The sequence below is a fragment of the Hippoglossus stenolepis genome, chromosome 3, assembly GCF_022539355.2.
Source record: "Hippoglossus stenolepis isolate QCI-W04-F060 chromosome 3, HSTE1.2, whole genome shotgun sequence".
Lineage (NCBI taxonomy): Eukaryota > Metazoa > Chordata > Actinopteri > Pleuronectiformes > Pleuronectidae > Hippoglossus > Hippoglossus stenolepis.
This window is the reverse complement of record NC_061485.1, coordinates 15,765,458-15,784,785: the sequence shown is the minus strand read 5'-3', so window position 1 is coordinate 15,784,785 and position 19,328 is coordinate 15,765,458. Positions and strand designations below refer to the sequence as shown.

Genomic DNA, 19,328 nt, shown 5'->3' with positions numbered 1-19,328 from the left:
TTAGTGATATGTAAATGACTGATATGAATAAATTTTACCCTTTGCTGCCTGTAAGTTGGAAAACCTTTATTTAGACATCTAAAATACTGTGGTAGGCTTTTGAAACTGCAGAAATGTTCACAAAAACATACAAAAAAAAAATTGCTGGCTTGGTCCTTTAACAGCAGCTCCCACTCTCCATCTGAAGCTTTTCAGACAAAGTGTAAGCAAACAGATCTGAGTGGGATAATCTCTGTCAGATCCTCTTCTTACTGATAACTCGATCTGCTATTGAGACACAAATGAACACAAATTGACGCATTATAAACACCCATAGGCCATTTTGTATAAAACCTAAGTGACTTTGATGAAATCCAGAATCTAAAACCATTAGCCTTTTCTCAAATTGCATTCCTGCTCTCCAGCATGGATGCAATTTGAGCTACCGCATATGAGACCTGGCTGTTGGATATCTGGAACGGGATGTTCACCAGAGCCGACAGCCCTCTGTCCGGAGACACTTCAGACTACGTGAAGGTGCAACGTCTCCGCAAGTTTAAATCAAACGGCTTCTATTTTTACATCCTACATATGTGCTGACACAACAATAACTTCGGTTGTATCCTCTAATGCTCCGTCTATCTCTGGGCATCTCTTTTTCATTGCCATTTGTCTGTTTGCTTGTCCTTTAGCAGGATTATGCAAAAACTACTGAACTGTATTACTCAAAACTTAGTAGAAGGGTGGGGCATGGGCCAATGAAGAACACATTAACATTTGGAGTTGATTAGATTAATGGGGTGGATCCAGGATTTCCTTCTCCTTTCTTTAATATTGAGATAGACTGTATTTGACAGGAATGTGCATTTCTGAAGAAATAATGCAGAGATCTTCATGAAAACAATTAGGCAAATGTACAGTGCTAATATGAACAGGTGAAATTTGATGCCGATCCAAATAATGATCTGGATGCATACATGCACAGGCAATGCAATATATGGCGATAAAGTTGGCAATCAGCTTTGGAGGCGGTATGCACTGTCTGGGTGCTCTCGGAGTTTACAAACTTTTTTTAATGTGGCTAATTCAACTTGTTACATTTCCTTATGCACAAGAAATTTTGACTGAGTGAACTTATAGATCATTATATTTCTATCTCAAATCCAACAGAAACATGCTACAGTACACAAATACAGTACAACTGAATGAAAAATGCATTTTTCTTCCAACAGCAGGTGATGGTCTTTTTAAAGAAGAATGGGAATCCACTGGTGTGAAGTGACCCATTGTAGGGTTTTGTATTTTTTTTACTTTTCATTTTATGGTTTATCCATTCATACCCTTTCTCTCTCTCCCTTCAGAGGCCGTCAGAGAAGTGTCGCTACGTGGTGGGCAGTGTCCTGTGCGAGGGCGAAGAGAAGCCGGATGAAGAGCTGCAGAAGCTGTACGAGACGTTCGGCTTCAAGGTGTTTTCTCTTCCAGAAGTGAGCCACGCTGTGACCACCACCTTCCCCTGCACCACACCTCTGTCCCACCTGCTGGCTCCTTACAGGGTCTACCCGAGGGTTGCTGCTTACATTGAGGTAAGAGCACTGTGTGAATACATCAGTCATTCTGAGGCTCTTTTAAGGCACATAGTGTCTGTGCGAATACGGAGCGAGGATTTGTCCCTTTATTGAAAAAGTATCCTTGAGAAGCACAGATAAAAGGATTTGAACAGCGAGCATATCTCCAGTGTTTTCCAGTGTTAACTTCTGAGTAAAAAGTTCCATAACAACTGTTTCATGCTCCTCTCCTTGACAAGTGTATGTCATCATATATAAAAGTAAGAGAGGAGTTCTCTTTTCTTTCTCATGTCCTTTTACTGAAGTGGATAGCTTTTCACCTCGTGATCATATCTGTCCTCCTTTTCTGCTTCCCACTTGTCAAAAGACCCTCGCTCATGTGTTGTTTAATTCATCACATGAACAGATGAGGTCTTTAAAGTAGATTAAGAATAGATGACATGGTAGGAAATGAAGGTACGTCTGAGTCCCGCTGCCCATATGCTGGGCTGCATGTCCTCAGGACAGGCCTCAAAAAGCTATTGACATTTACTGATGACATTTACACACTGGGATTCATCTAGGGACATCCCACCGCATGAATAATGCTCGACGTGCATGTCTGTCCATCTGTTTATTTAAGCATCTTTCTTTTCACAGGAGGTTAAAAGGACCCACTTCCTATTCAGAAAATGTGCCATTATGTCTAGAAAATATGCTGGATGTTCTCACATGCACCTTTTGTAGGTGGAACTTTTCTCTTATATTCAGGACAGTAGAGGATGGGGAGTTCACACAAACCTGTCCGGTGGCAAGAGGGGTCACATTTGAGTGCTGACATTCATTGGTATTCCTCTGTAATTCTGTGTTTTCGAGTTGCCTGCAAAAACCCACCATCACCATGTAGTGTGAATGGTGCTATTACGCCTTAGGTGTAATGCTTCACTGAGATGAATCCTCCATCTGTTGTTGTGTAGTGTCGAGCAGAGACAAGTAAAGGGGGGCAGGACCCAGCCAATGGCATTTTTAATTGGCTGTATCCAGCTATGTCAGCATATTAAAGCCATGATTTGACCATTTGTGAAAAAGGTCTCAGCTGGTTTTCATGTTGATTTTCACCCCAGACCAGTCACAGGATTATTATTTGGCAGCTTCGGCTCTTGGCACTGACCAAGTTAGGATTTTTTAGGGAAAAAAGGGCAGAAGCTAGATAATACATTACGTGAATTGAGCTCCTGATTGGGATCGTCCCCTCAAATCACCAGCAACTGTTTTTTTTTCACCTGCCCAGGAATCAAACCCCCTGCACCTTTACACTCAGGTTGCTTCTGCACAAACCGTAGACTGTATATACCAACATGACTTCTCCCCAAAAGTTAAGCCAAAGACCCTCAACTGCCCTCTGGTGGTTGACTGCACTATAGGTCATACGTAAATCCCACCTCCTCCATGTTAGCAGATGGGACATGGACTAAATTAAAAAGCCACAGTACATGTCAAATATATTTTTCTCAAAGACGGTTTCTGTTATTTGATGTTGTTCTGCTCACACTGATGGTGAATTTTTCCAACAAGCTTGGTTTTAATTTTGTTATTTGATGCTATGAAATGGGGTGAATCATCATGATTGACAATTGACAAAACTAAGACACAAAAGCAAAGCTAGTGTGACGTTTACCATTGTACAGTTAAGAGCTGCTTCATTAAGAAAGACCTTATGCATATTAACCGTGCATCCATTTTTGTCTTTTTACTTCTTTAGGTTGCAGTAGTTTTATTAGTCCTGATCTACAAATTCCAGTCCTCTAAGAACCACTGTCTGCTTCGTTTATCGTCGTTTACCAGCATCCTCATCTTTTTTGCAGTTTTCTCTCTGCGGTACTCTTCATATTGTAACACCCCGCATCAGAGGGCAGGACGAACTCTCTAACATGTTCACTGACACAGACTAAACGGTCTGAAGGCACGGGGAATAGCATCTCTCCATGTTAAAATTTAGTGGTATTCCCTTGTATAGGCTCTCGTGAAGTTACATAATCGTGGCTAGTGTCAGTGTGCATCTTTTGTGAGCATACAGGGCTGTCTATCTGGCAAGCAAGCTAATGTCCCCATAAGGAAAAGATCTCACTCGCTCGCACTTGTCTCGAGGCAGAAAGGCTTGTTGCAGTCCATCAGTTGACCTGAGTGCTGTGACCGGTCGTTAAGGAGGTGCTCTTGTTTAGCAGATATGCTAATAACACACCAACATCCAGTTTGAGTTGGGGAGTGGCGAGTGCACTATGCATACCAGCTACAGCGAGGCTAATGAATAATGGATTGTGGCTTAGAGAGGCTTGGTTTAGAGGATGGTATGTGAATGTGTGCGTATGTAATGTAAGTATGATTAATAGAGTAGGTTTGTAGTCTTTGGGACTTGGAAAGGAGGGAGACACTCGTGTGACGTAGCCTTGCGCTCTACTGTGTCTGCCGTGGCTTTATCTGTGCTATTTCACCGCCGCAGCTGAACCAAGGTGACGCGAACAATGAGATAGAAATAAAACAGTGAATTGAGGGCCGTAAAAACCAGAGCAGCAGCTAGAAGATAACCAAAACTACCACCAGACACTGTTGTGAAATATTGATTGGTGCTGCTTTAAGGCTTGAAATTCTCAGTCAAGCTATGTAAACCAGTGCTTCCCATGAGACTACAGAGGTTGACCAGGTGAGGTGGGCTTACTTTCTAGTATCATGTCTAGCCAAGTGTTTTCTCAGGGACTCTGATCCTCCTCCTGGCTTCCTATAGTGCTCCATTTATCACAGAGCAGGTCAAATACATTACTGCCCCTTTTCACTTGAACGCCTTTTTCTCCGGTCCAGCACCACCGTCTCCACAACCAGCTTCCTTTGCCTCATCTCTTCCATGTACATCGCATACTCACAAACACACACACTACCCTGTACTCTTACTACCCTAGCTCTAACTTAAACGTGAACCTTTAAACACACAACATTTAACATTGTCCGCTAGGGGCCTAGTTTGACAATGTTGTGAAGCAGCGTTAGATCACGGGAGTTGTTGTCTTCACCGCCATTGCCAATGAAAATACCTGACTCGACTCGGTTGCAATCATATTCACGGATGAGGTAATGTATTAAAGTTTTATTCACGTTATGCAGCAGTCGGCACCGAAAAATTGTAACCCATTACGAATAATAAATACAAACAGTGGGAGGAACAAACAGCTTACTGGTTAACTGGGTAGCAGTGTGGTTTCCCTTTGCCATACTGGTTTGCCGCAGATGTTATAGCAGAGGGGAAAAACCACGGTTAAAGTGGAAGAAAAATATTGTTAAATGTTCAAATTAGGGATTTCTCTGAAAAATATCTTTGATAATGTCAGTCAACAAAACATATATCCTATAGGTCTCATCGTTTTTAGACGTTTTAAGAAGAAGTTGTAGCCCTTTTAAAGTTATGAGCACCAGCGGTATTGTCTTTTCAACCATAAAGACACGTGTACAACACTGTGTATACTCACAAATGCTTAATCCTGATCATTTTATTGTGCTGATAGCAATCTGAGGGTATCAATGGATTTGTGCTATCAGTGGAATATCTGAGATTTTAGTAATCTGTGTTCAGCAGCTGTGTATTCACATTTACCAAATGAAAAGCACAGCGTGAGCGGCTATGACCACAGGTTGCTTGGGATTGTATTGTCTCTCGGTTAAAAAGGCAGGTGTTGAAAGAGGACAACAATTAATAGATAAAGAAGTAGCTGTTGCACTGTATTAAATTGCTTGGCCAAGCTCTGTGTGAGCTTTGTGAAACCTTTTCAGGACCTAAAGAATAAAAGCAAACAATCATCTGAGTTTTAATTTGGTGGCTGGCTCAGACAATCCCAATAGTCCCTGTGAGCAGAAACAAGATGAAAAACCGATAGCTCCTGCCCATTTGTTATCCATTCATCTGAATAAGGCTTCACGCAGCATAAAAGCACAATTAATTCCCCCAATCATTTTCTTTTTGTTTCACCAAAGTTCTGTTTGTGTGACTGGTCTGACAGCATTTAAAATATTCAAGTGCATTTTGTTGATGTTGCAGTTAGGAAATCGTTTTCGATTTTACTTAGCAAATTTTGTCTAGTCTATTTAGCCTGACTAAATCTGCTATGACACTTTTCTCGTGATCATGTTGAAGATGTTTCTTCATCTTCAGTGGTCTCAGTCTGTGATTAAATGATCCTGTTTGAACCATAGACTGTATTTAAAGATGGTGGTCATGGCAGCCCCCCAAAAGTGAAGCCAAAGTGTCTCAATCGTCCCCTGGTGGCTGGCTGCTGTGTCGGTGTCGTAAGCCCTCACTCATCCATGTTAGTTTATGGGACATGAACCAAACTAAAAATCGAAGAAGCTTATATAATAAAACACATTTTTATAAAAATGCTATGAAGAATTAGGTGAAAGTTAATGTTTGACAGCTGAGACTGATTGATCGACCACATGTATCGGCGGAACCTCGATAACGTGGCTCCATCTCCTTATTGCTACGGCACAGAAGTGGACGTGGATTGAACATCCTTTTAAAGCTTCATTTTACGGGGCAGTAATAAATAAGGTAATATATATATATATATACGGCTGACATGTATCAACCACTGCAGTGAAGTTGAATTTTGGTGTTCATCTCAGTCCAAATGGTGGCAACTAAATGTGTCTATTTTCACCTGTTTTGAGTTACTGGTCCCTTCACGCTCTTCTACAGTACAGAGTTCGGATTCCTCACCTCCATCATGCTCATGGTTTATTCACCAGCCACTCTTCCCCATCTTCTTTGATGTTATTATTTGTTGAATTAAATATAGAAAATTTGTTTTGCTTGTCCACAGCATTTATATTTCATGCAATAGCCTGATTAGGGGTTAGCCAGTGGAACTGTGCTTATTCCCTCCCTGTGTATCCGCCGAGTAAACAACAACCAAGATGCCCTTCGCTCTGCTCAGACGCCTCTGTGGGTGAATATAAATGTGACAGTCGCTGTTTTGGGACTGAACATATACCAGAATGGATTGTGAACTATGGGGTTGTATTGTTTGTATTCGCTGTTATTGTCATTGAGGTTTGCTCTCAACAAATAAGAATATTCTCAAATACTCTATTCTTAGCATATTGCATCTTGTCTGTCTGTCTGTATGTTAGTCCTTGTGTCTGAAACTACTTGCTGCTTGTCAAGTCAACCAGCCTTATAGTAAATGAAGAATTAGAACACCTGTAGAACAACTCTGCTACCACCACTCATTCTGTCAGTCTGCATCTTTAATAAAACCCCCATACACACAGACCCATTTATTATTGATAACCCTTAATCATGATGCTGGTGATACATCAAATTATTTTCCTGACAACGACAGGTACAGGAATCCTCCCACTCCCTCTGAATATCACGCTTCACATCTTCTGTGATTGAGCTGACAGAGCTGAGTTCAGCTACCGCTTTGAGGGTTGAATTGTTTTTTCCTTCATTCAGTAGCATATTGACTTGTCTTCTGGGTCCATAGATATAGATTCATATTATTATCTCCAGATTATTTTGAGGAATTGTTCAGAGATTCTCTTTTTCCACTTTTGTCCAATCTTCCCTAACTGTTCATGCACAAATGATGTGATGATGTTTGGCCATGTTTGGGTCTAGACTGTCTCTGAAGTTGTGGTGGCTGATCGTGGACTATGATTACAACAAGACTACTTGATATACAATACGCCTACTCACATACTCTACCATTACTGATTACTAATAACTCCTCGATTAAATTTTCATCGCTGCTCCCTTCATCTCTATCAGACATTTTCTTATGTATAGATACTGTAAACATTGACACACTTTTTTCCATTATGATACAAACTGTTTCTTCTAATCAATGTTGTAAATACTGTTATTTTGTTGATGTGTTCAGTTTACACACAGATTCTACTGCACTTCTGTTCGTGGCTCTCTCTGAGGTTGGCAGCGCATCGACACTGGCGTTGGCCCTTATCACCGAAAGCTCAGATTGAATCTTGTCATCATTTCAAGTTGTCATCTTCATTGGTGTCTTCTACGTGTATGGCATCTCTATTCTCATGCACAAGATATTTTTATTTTTTGTGTTGTTGTTTTGCGCCCGTAGTGTGTTAAAGACATCATCAATGCGCCCACTCACTCTCAGAGAATCCTCTGGATTTCTGCTGTAATTTCAGATGGGTTCATTCAAACATTATCTAGAGGTTTTACGAGGGGGGCTGCCAGGAAGAAGCTTAGAAAGCTGAAAAATATATATAATTTGGTTTTTGTGCCACTAATTTCCTCCTCCGCCTGACTCAGACTAACCAACAGATGCTTTGTTACATCCCCACGAGCACTTTGAAGCTTACCTGAGCTCACGTTATGGAAATCTGTGGAATAAAAAGAAAATTGTTTACAATATGGTGCCTTCAGGCTGAGAGAGAAAAAAAAGAAAAGAATCCATGAGTTTACTTTACTTGGGGAGAAATAGAACAACATGATGCTATCTGATTATCATGTTAATACCCATGAGGCACTCTTTTATCCAGTAGACCACAGAGCCAAAAAGCAGCATTGTTGGTCCACGCTATTAGCATCGTTTTATCTGCAGCATCGTCAGCCATGAAGAGGCTTTCCACGCTTCTACAGTGACCCTCCCAACTGCTTTTGTCACGTGGTTAAACCTTTAAACCAGCCCAAAGGGGAAATTGGGGGAGGGCGTGGCAGAATAGCACCTGCTTTGATCCTCTCCAGCCCCACTACATCTTTAATGCCTCCTATAGGCCCGGGGCGCCGACACCGTAACTGCTCTCCGTTCAGCAGTTTCTGCGTGGGATGGCGCAGAATGGCAGGGGTTGTGGCTGCAACGCCATCAAAGCGCAGAAAGCGAAGTGAGAGTCGATAAGTGATGTGTGAGCTTGCGAGCGAGCATGTGTCTCTGTGACTGATTGCTCGGGAGCTGGGTGAAAATTTTAGTTGGAGGAGGTACATTGCTGTGTGTGTGTGTGTGTGTGTGTGTGTGTGTGTGTGTGTGTGTGTGTGTGTGTGTGTGTGTGTGTGTGTGTGTGTGTGTGTGTGTGTGTGTGTGTGTGTGTGTGTGTGTGTGTGTGTGTGTGTGTGTGTGTGTGTGTGCTTTAAAATGCAGGCTGTGGTGAGAGCAAGATAAGTCTCTTTCATTATTAATGTTGTCATTCCACACATTGTTCCTTCCATTACATTTTTATTGGTTAACACAAGCTTCTTGTTTCTTGAAGGCTCTCAAAAATAATAACCTTAACACAACAGTCCAGAGCTGGAGGCAGGTCTCTGACCCACAATGCTTCATCTTTTCTGTTTACAATTAATATGCTTTGTTATCCCTTCAGTCTGCCGCTTTTTGCTGACTGAGGAGGAAACACTCGGGTGATCGTGTGTTAAACTATATTTAGCCACCAAGTGATGCTGATGACAGTTTCATCACTTCTCTCTTTTCTTTCTGACAAAGAGAGAACTATAATATGCTGAAGTCCTGGGCACACACCGGGATTTCCTGTCCTGCTGTTCATGGTTTCAGTAGCCTTAATATTCACTTCTTATTAAGCACCTTGTCCTTAGTCTAATCCAAAGGATTTGAACAATCAGTTTGGGACGTTGTTACTTAATTCTATAAATTAAGCCAACTTTAACATACATTTGTACCCAATTAGTAAGCAAAATGACGAAGTTGTGTTGGTTCTTAATAATAGTTTTCTTAATATACAGTATTTAAAATAGGACTGGGTGGTGGGTTGAAACAATCAGCAGCTCCTTCAATTTTAAAAGTGGGATCATTCCAATTATTCCATTCCGATAAGCAGCTTTAGCAAATAGGATTAGAAAATGCATTGTATTTTGGCATATTTTGGCATATTCAACAATTGCTTGAGAATTGCTCAAACACATAATAAATCATTATTTCAGTGGATGCATTTGCTCTTGGTACTTTAGGTTTAAGTTGTTGAACACTATCTAAAGACAAACAGTTCAATGTGATGGGAACTGTCCTAAATATAGTCAGTAAATATACAATTATTTCTCTTAATCTCTTGGTTAGGATAACATCCTGCAGTTTACAATCAGGGTTATTACTGTTATTTACTCAAACTCCATAATCCTGGGGGGTTGTAGTGACCATACACTCTCATGCTCTTCAGGGTCAGATTCAGAGTACTTTATGAGATGTGCATGCCTGTAGTAATGATGATAATAATAATAATAATATTTATTTATTTATTTATAGTCGCCTTTCTCAGTCCTTGAGGTCATCTTACGTGGCAGAGATGCGAGGAAGGCTACATCCACACTAAAATATTTTTAAAATAATAATGTAATTATGTAATGTAATAATATGTAATAAGCTTCTTATTAAGTTGATCATTTATCCCAAAACAATGATTGGATTTAAGATAATTCAAAGAAAAATGGGAACTTAAAAGAATGATCGAAGCCTGAGTGACAAGGGCTCCTGTCATATGCTGTGTTAGAGAGGTGGACAAATTCTGAAGCACAAGACAGTTGTCCGTTCAGTGTTGGCAAAAGTCAAGGCGATGGCATATAGCAAGTCAGCAATGTGACCAATCTTCCTGCCCCATAGCATATCCATCTTTCTCATGTACAAGCAGATGAGATGGCTGACGATAATCAATGAGTATGTGTGCTTTGGATCCTGAAAGTCTTTGTACACATCCTCTTTCCATCATACAGTCGGAGGAGCAGATCACACTGTGGCTGCACGCACAGCAGTCAACAGCAGCATAATCATTAACCTTAACAATTGCAGTAATTTGCCTTCCCAATAAATCCAAGCAGATAGCGACTATCTGTTATCAATATCTGAATATCAATAACTCTTTCGAACACAGGACTCGAGTCAAGTAAATATGATGCCTAATTGGAGTCGTAGGTGTTAACAGTGTTTATTACTGGCCTGAACCTCTCATCACCACTCACCAATCAAACTGACAAAATACAAGTGTCACATGGACAGGTAGATTCAACCAACACACCTCCATCTAGAGAGGTTGAATCACACCTCCAAGTCCAGCTATTTCCTGGTTTATGCAAGTGATATTATTTAATTTGTCGGGAGCTTAGCATCAGCTTGGAATGAAACACTAAGCCATAGCAAACGTTAAAAGTGCCACTTGACTTATTTTTGTAGCTCTTAAATGTATGAAAAGAATCAGAAAGGTTTCTTGTTGCACTGTAGGAGGCATCTGTTTCTGCACAAATCACTTTGTGGCAGTGAAAGTTTTGTTCATTTAGATGTAAAGGTCGTCCCCTCGGCTTGTTATCGGCTGTGTGTGTGAGGAAGAGGCTGCTGCGGCTTCTCCTAATGATTGGCATCTTGTCAACATTACTCCCAACATGTTTTGATTCATGCCCAGGTGTCACTGCCACTGTAACATGGGGATGTGAGTCACTGACCTTGACAAATTTTCTCTCTGTATCAGACAAACTGAATTGGTAAATCCTATCCCCTGTGGAGCCACAAACAATCTGCAGTCACTCCTTTTGTGTTTGAAAATGTATCGGGCAATTCTTTGTTTTCATCTGAAGGATTAAATGTACAGTGGCGGTGAAAGACGCTTCATGCTGCTGATGAGGAGACTGTCTGAGTTTCTCTCTTCACTCCTTTGGTTCAAAGTTCTTCTGTCCATTTACCAGTGAAACATTGCTGTTTTTCAGTAGTAGAAAGTAACTGGGTACTCAAGTAAGTACAAATGTGACGTACTTTTCTACTGTATTTTAATGTTATTCTACTTTATACTTCAACATTTATTTTACAATTTTAGTTACTAGTTACTTTTAAGATACATATTTTAAAAGTAACTAGTAACTTTTGCTCTCTGTATCAGACAGAATTGCTAATAATACCCATGTATGTTTACTTATGAAAGGTTTTTCCTTTTCATGCAAGACTTTTACAAGGATTTGAACACTTCTTTCATTCAACTCAGCTGCTTTCTCTCGACAGACTTAAAACTCACCATTGGTCTTGTTTACACCAAAGTAAAAAACCTCAGCATGTCTCTCTGAGGGCGTAGAATCCAATTCTGCATCGTGTACAACCGAAAGTTGCCCTGGAAACAACGATTCTTGCGGTAGTGCTGTTGGGCTTAAAACCACATACCCTTTTCTCAAATTTAATAACTCACCGCTGTCACCGACCTTTGACTTAACACACCTAATTTCTATACCTAATAATACTATATTGAGTCAAGCCATATTCAAGCTCACTGGACTTCCCCATCTATTTTTCTATGCACTTTAATTTGATACATTTTTATTAAACATGATATTCATATCCAAATAGCAGAAAATGTGTCTCTTTATGATCTATGATCCCATCAAATACAGACACGATGAGGTAAAAGCAAACAAAAAAATACAATTTGCTCCTACCGAGTCATTTTTCCTTGGAATCCTGTTTGTGATGGTAAATCTAATGAACTGCTAGAAGAAGGTCCAGGAGACTCCAGAAGTTTATTTATGCTCGATGTATTGAAGAGATGAAAGATAAACTATTTAAGTTAACACTGTGTAATGCCACCCAGTTCTAAAGAATGTCCTTTGCAGGGTGTATTTAAATTCAATTATCTTCACAAGACCTGCCTTGTAGATCCCGATTACCTCTGTCCCAATAAGATAGACTATGAAACACAGATATAGTTTGTTATAGTTATTTACTTTATCAATAACATAGCTCTTCTAGAAACAGATTGTGAACTATTATTTTTTTAGTGAAGGACATTTGTGTGGACGACCTGTGCACAGAGCCTCTGTCTAATACTAGACAGTCCTGATGACCCAATAAGATGAGAAAAATACCTAAAGAAGGAAAAGATACCCTCAAAATGCTCTCACAAAATCCTGTTTGTGTGTCAAGTAGCCTGCTCATCAGATAGCTCAGTGCGGCTTATTGACTTGATTTCATCTTATTACATCCAGCGAAGGCCGCAAGGACATCTTGGCCTTTAAACTAAAGTTCATGGCCTTTAAGAAGCAATTCTCTGTAGGAACTTTGGGCTCAGTCTAATTCTGTCTGTTGTAAAGAAGCAGAGTGTGCAAGATCGGGCACATCTTTGCATCATCATCATCATCACAGACGGTGCAGCGTGCAATACTCAGCTTAAATATGGGAACAAAGCAGAGTGGGGAGACAAGTAAAGAGCAACATAACATTAACATCACTGTTACTAACTCCAGCTGACTCTGAAGAGGCCGGTTCTCAGGATTTAAATGAACCACAATTGTCTTTTCGTTCCTCCAAAAGACACAAAATCTATTCATTTATTTCTCCGTAAAATTATTTATTTTTCGGACTACTTGTCTTCATTAGCAGCTGACTTAAAAGGGCACTGACCATTTGCAGGAGTATGTAAACTAAATATGTGGTATTTAACAATGGCCACATTTAAAATCCAAGATGATATACTTTTTTATTTTCTAAACTGTAATCTAATTTCTGCCAGAATCCAATGGCATTGTTTACCAAATACTTCCTTCAGTTCAAACGTTTATTTGCACTGGCAGAATATAGAGGAAAACTATAGGCAGTACAAATTCTTTCTGGACCATTAGTCATAATGCAACACATTGACCCAGCAGCAATATACTGTGTGTCTAAACTACTAAAGAGCCTCAACAGTTCAGTAACTCTTGTCCCTAGCAAGTAAAATCCAAAACTGACATATGCACATTGTTAAGTATTTGCTGTCGGTGGCATCGGATTATTGTTCAGGGGACTTTTACAAAACCAGCAAGACAAATTGCAAGAGGTGATATTTTAAAAGATCATAGAAATTCTGTCTGACTTCTGAATTCTGACTTTACTATATTTAAAACTCCCAAATCAAGTCAGTCAAGTCATTTCTCACTTCAATCAAAGGTCTTAATATTTGCCCCCCAACTGATGGTCAAACCTTGATCTCCATCTCAGACATGTATCCCTGACCTCCAGGTACAAAGTGTATTTTCCTATGGACCACTTGAATCGAGTCTCTGCTCAGTCAGAGTCAATCTGCCTCTCTGGCTGTTTGGCAGTGGAAAGGCCACACACTTGCCTCGCCACTGCAGGTGAGCAAATATTAAATAGATGCCAGATTACTGAGAGAGACCTCTCTGGGTGGAACATACGGCAGCTAATCCCCAGCCCTCTGGCTGCTGAGACACAGGAGCAGAGGTGTCAAAAGAGATCAGCTGTTGACATTTCCTAAAATGCATTACAAGTTTTGCTTCTCTGTCACTTGATTATATCTCCACGCCGGCGACAGCTGTAGCCGGAGGGTTATGTTTTCAGGTTGTCCATCCGTCTGTCTCTCTCTCAACAACACCATGAGGGAATTTCTTCAGATTTGGTACAAAGGTTAATTTGGACTAAACAGTGAATATTTGGCCAAAACTCAAGAAATCCTGCATTGGTAATGACAAAATACACTTAATACCTTTCATTAAATTTCTTCACTACAGTTATGAGTTATGGACAGACTTGGATGTAACCTGCAACGTGACTCGTTGGGGGAGACATACGGCCGCGAGGTGGCAATTCCAGTTTCACATCTGTTGTTATGCCGCAGACCTATTTTTCTGTGTGTTTGTGAGTTTGTTTTCCGGTGGATGCAGGGCATATGTTAAGTAGCCACACAGACACGCACTGGCCTTTGGGCACTTCCGTACAAACAGCATAGGAAAGCAGCAATATTATGGTGGGAAACAGGGCACGCTGTGTTTATGTTGTGAAAGTGGTAATATTCTGCTAGCACTGCAGGATGCTCTGTAAACGCTACTTGCTCTACGATGATGCTTTGATTCTCGTCTCCTTTATTTTGCATTCTGTCTGTGCTTCACCTCAATCAAATTGCAGATGATGAAATAGAGACTAAATCTCTAATGGATGCTGTTATATAATACTTTTTGCTGAATGAATAGAGAGGTCAATGATAGTATGGCAGACACGGGGGTCAACATCACTTCCCACTTGCTGCTCTGACATCTTTGGAAAGATTTAGAATCTTCAAAGAGGCAACATCTTACATCAGATGTGGTGTTCTCTAGTGTGAAAGTACTTGTCAAATACCTTTTTCTCACACTGTGTTCTTCCTCTCTTTTGTCCCAGGTGACTTCACAATCCATTTTACTTCTGAACATGCAGTCCACTCTGTTGGTCTCCATGACAATGACAATGTCATAATGCTTTTAATAGGATTAACAGAGGTCCTTGAGGAAATAGATTAATAAGGGCGATAAGAAAAATAAACGTTAAATGTTTCCAAACCTTATCTGTAAAATGCATACTAAAGATCTATACACCCAGATGCATAGATGTGTTGTAAAGGTGAACTGGACACATGTCAGCTGTTGCAGTACCAGGAGTTGTTTTTTGTTGCCTTGATTTATATAGGTGTGTTGAACTCTGTGACCCAATTTGTGTCTTTGGATTGTGTCCCATGTAAGGCAGATAGTTTTCTAAAACTGTGGCCCTGCTGCAACACAACCTGACCTGAGAAATACATCTACCTTAATCACATTGATTCTTGAATGATGGTTCTAGTGCAGGCAATCCATTGTGCATTGGTAATTTCAGCATTTAATGAACTCAGTGATGGGAAGTGAATGCTTCAGAGAGCAGTTTGTTCAATACACTACCTTTTAATTAGCAGACGTTTACTTAGGACTCTGTTATACTCCCTCTACATGTGTTTGTTTGTCTGAATGTGTTCTGCTGCCCGTGTGCTCCTTCCTGTTTGCAATTAGATCCCAAAGGGGGGAATTTATTTTTACTTAACAATTATTGTGGAGCAGGAACTCGCATCCTCATTTAGTCAGAGTGCACTGTAAACCCGACACTAGATGCACCATTATGTCATCTTTGTGTCCATAAAGATGGACGGCATTACTGTTCCCTGATGTGAAGCCAAAGCCTCTGGATCGCCACCTGGTTGCAGTAAAGGTCATAATCCCCACTCCCTGCATGTTGGTGAACGATACATGGACAAAACAAAAAAAAATCTAATTACACCTCATAGGTAGCTCTTATCACTTTGTTGAAGTGCAAATATTTTTTGTTAAGTTTGGTTTTAATTCGTGGCTATAAAAATGTTTCAGTCAGGGGGTTTTCTTGATGAAGTGATGCATACACGCCAGAAACTTCTTGAGAAACTATTTGCAAAAAATATTTCATTTTCTGCGGCTGTGAAAGGACGGGCTGATGTTAACCACATCTGCCTCATTTCCATGTTTGCCTGCATGGAAAGCCTGTTTTCAGCTGAACTCGCCGGCAAAATTACCCATCAGAAGTCAGTATGTGTGCTGCTGCTCCCATACTTTATGCGCTTCCTGTCATTTTAAACATCATTGGTTCTGCAGCTATTACTCAGCGGGCTCAATATTCCAGCACAATATACAAATATATACACGAATGTTGATAGTTAATGTATCTTCATAATGTGTTTTTTGTTCAGAATGAAAAAATGACAACATCTCATTTGAATCGATAATGTTAAGAGGAAATGAATTGTGAGAGACAATAGTTTTGTTTTGCCTCGTATAACATCCATGGTTAAAATTGTAAATGATGCATAATGGTGTCAAGTCAAAATCCATCTTCTTCTTTCTTGCACTTTTACTATGGTAAACTAACTCCATGTGTGCATGAATGTACTGCAGTGTAATGTTGTCAGCCCTGTGTGCTCTGCACACTTATAGAGTATGTCACATTTTTAACTAGCAACAGCCTGGAGCTGCAGTGGGAACAATCTAGTTGTTAAAGATGCCTGGTGTGCTTTCCCTCATTAGAGATGAGAAAGCAGAGGTTTGTTGTGCGGAGCCTGGAGAAATGCTTCACGGGTGCAAATATTGATTCTGTTCATTATTTTCCCTGTAGGATGAATCCTGTAGATACATGTGGTCCCGTGTTTCATTTTACATGATAATGTCAACAGTCGTCATAGAGGTCATTATTTACATTTTTTATGTATGGGAATGTATCTGTGTTCATGTTGAATACAACAGTAAATTCATATCTAATACTGCAGTCAGAGTATTAGTAGTATACGTCATACTAAAGTAATATCAATATTTTGGCAACAATCACATTTTAGAATACTAGGCTTAGCTCAAACTGCATTCATTGTTTATTGTACTACCACAATTACTCCCACAATAACCATTACTCACACTATTTATGCTAAACATGTCATGGAAGTAATAATCCTTTTGCATTCTCCAATAATTTCCCAATTTGGGATCAATAAAGTACATCTATCTATCTATTCATTTACTGATGCTCAAACTAAATATTTCAGTTGCACTGTGGTTCTGTTAATTCATATTTATTTTGAGATATTAATGAAATCAGGCGCTCATTAAAAAAAGTCCTTGCTGTTCAGTTAACTTATTTTTATTTTTATGTGGAGCTCTTCCCACCTCTCACCTCTTTGTGAAGCTGCTAAAGTCATGCTTGGGAGAGGAATGGTGTTGATTAAGAGACAGCTTCAGCATCATCTCCTGCCTGCTCTCTGCTAGCTGCTCTACAGCTTAACTAACTCCTAATAAGAAGGCAGCAAGCTCCTGGGAGAGGCAGGAGGCAAATTTGTTTATCTGGATGTAGCGAAGCATGTCCATGAGGACATGAGTGGATATGAATGTTGGAATAGGGGTTTATGTGTGTGCATGCATGCATGCATGCTTAGATGTTGGTGTGTGTGTTTGCTGTCATGTGTTCTTGTGTGTTTGGTTGCACAGCTCATGTTATTCATGTCACGAGGAGTGTAAGAAATAAAACGGGACACACAGCTGCCTGAGCTACTCGATTAGATTAGGGAAGCAAATTGATTGTAAGCATGTAGTAGTTGTATCCATTGGAAAGTGCCACTGATTGTGGAGGCGGATGAACGTGTTGGCGCCTAATTCGATTGCTCAACAGCTAATGTAATCTGCGCTACGGCAGCTATTGCAGATTGGGATTAATGTGCCAATAGGCCGAGCAGGAATGGAGAGGAAGGGGAGAGGACGGGCGATCACAAACCGGACCATGATCAATAGTAAGTAACAGAATAACATGGGTCCAAATTTATCCCCTGTGGCTGACTAGTCTTTATATTCTCAGAAAAGATTAAACGGCTTGAGTTCAGTCAGAAAAAAAGACAAAATTAATTAATTTGCACTTGGTCTTCACTGAAATGCAATTATATCAACACTCTCTTTTCTTACAAGAAAATAAAAATAGTTTAGTGGTAAAACGCATCCATCCATTATCTAAACCTCTTATTCTTTGAGGGTCATGGCAGCTGACATTAGCTGAGAGGCGGGTTACACCCTGGACAGGTCAGTAAAACACAAATTAAAAAAAAGATAAAATGAATATGTTTTATTTGCAACAGCAAGGTAGATACAGAGTTCTTCAGATTACGTTTCTTGTGTCCTACTTTAGGGAGAAAAGAAGATGCATACATTCAGTTTTAGTCACCATTGTTTGAGGTGCACATACAGTGGCATGGTTACCCGTTGCGGGTGCTTTGGTGGTGTAATCGAAGAGTGAGACAGATAATCAGTACACAAGTATAAAATGTCTGCAATGGCATATTCCATTTGCATAGTCTATGGCTTAGGTTCAGCCTGGATTAGACAGAAGTATAAACCTGATTGTTATTTTTTTTAACATTTTTGGTCACCATTAACAACTTTCAAACCACATTCCTACTGTCGATTGCTGGGGGGCGTGCCAGATGGGCTGCTAGGTGTGCATTATGCAAATGTAGGGTGTTGTGATGTCAAATGTCATCACAGTGATGTGGAAGTATCAGATGGCCTATTTGTGTTTCAGGAGCTTCAGGAGCAGTTTTTTCTGTCGGCGAGAAGAGCTCCAATTACTGCTGACTTTAGGCTTTTTAACATTGCAGAACTTTTACATGCACAAAAATAACTATAACCTTCTAGAAAAAAAGGGAAATACTAAAAAAGCATATTAAACCTTCTCGATTTAGTGCTTCTTTGCTTCTTACATTGCATAAGTTACCACCAACTGCCACATTGCTATACATACAGTATATACCTCACCACATCTGTTGCAAACGTGTGCTTGTATCCTTTTTGGTCTTTGTGCACACACTAGAAAGAAAATAAAAACACAGGAAACCTCTTATAAAAACACTGCTCTGCAAAAACACCACTGGATACCTTTTTAAAAAGTGCAAACCCGCAGCTGTACAATTTCAGACTTTTTTCCCTCCATCGATCAGTTCTGTATCTGAGACTGATTCCTTTGTTGAGTAAGATTGGCGTGTGTGTATTGATTGAACTCTGTTCTGTAGCTGAATTCAAATTGACCTTGTATGAAATGAGGGAGAGAAAGGAAGAGCTGGTTATCAGAGTGATAATAAGGGCTCTGCGTGTCTGCTGTCCAGTCCCATTATGTCCTGTCACATTCACATCTGAACCCAAATGCCACATTAGCATGCTTGAGATCCACTGCCACAGTGGCATCACACTGACAGCTCTCATACCTGCACAGCCAATAGATCTGCCATTCAGACACAGCAGCAGCTCCCATCATGGTTTATGCATGTTTTCACTCTTCAAGGATCTTTATTCAGACAGGCGGTAAATGGCATACAGTCGAAAATGTGTGCAGAGTAAGAATGGTCTGTTTAAAGGAAGATCCCTGGTTCTGTTTCATTTAGCCAGCTCAACTCGACAGAAAAACAGCTACAGGAAATTTTAGGTTAGTATCAATAGAACTGATATATTCTTGCCTGTGTGCACCA

General features: G+C 40.1%; 1 protein-coding gene across 1 annotated transcript in view; it reads left to right on the top strand.

The window, feature by feature from the left end:
* Nucleotides 1–19,328, top strand: part of tex264a (testis expressed 264, ER-phagy receptor a) — a 67,933-nt gene that overhangs the window by 14,111 nt on the left and 34,494 nt on the right. The window contains exon 2 of the mRNA XM_035151868.2: nt 1,341–1,562. Within this exon, the coding sequence (XP_035007759.1) occupies nt 1,341–1,562 (222 nt within the window). The remainder of the gene's footprint in view (nt 1–1,340; nt 1,563–19,328) is intronic.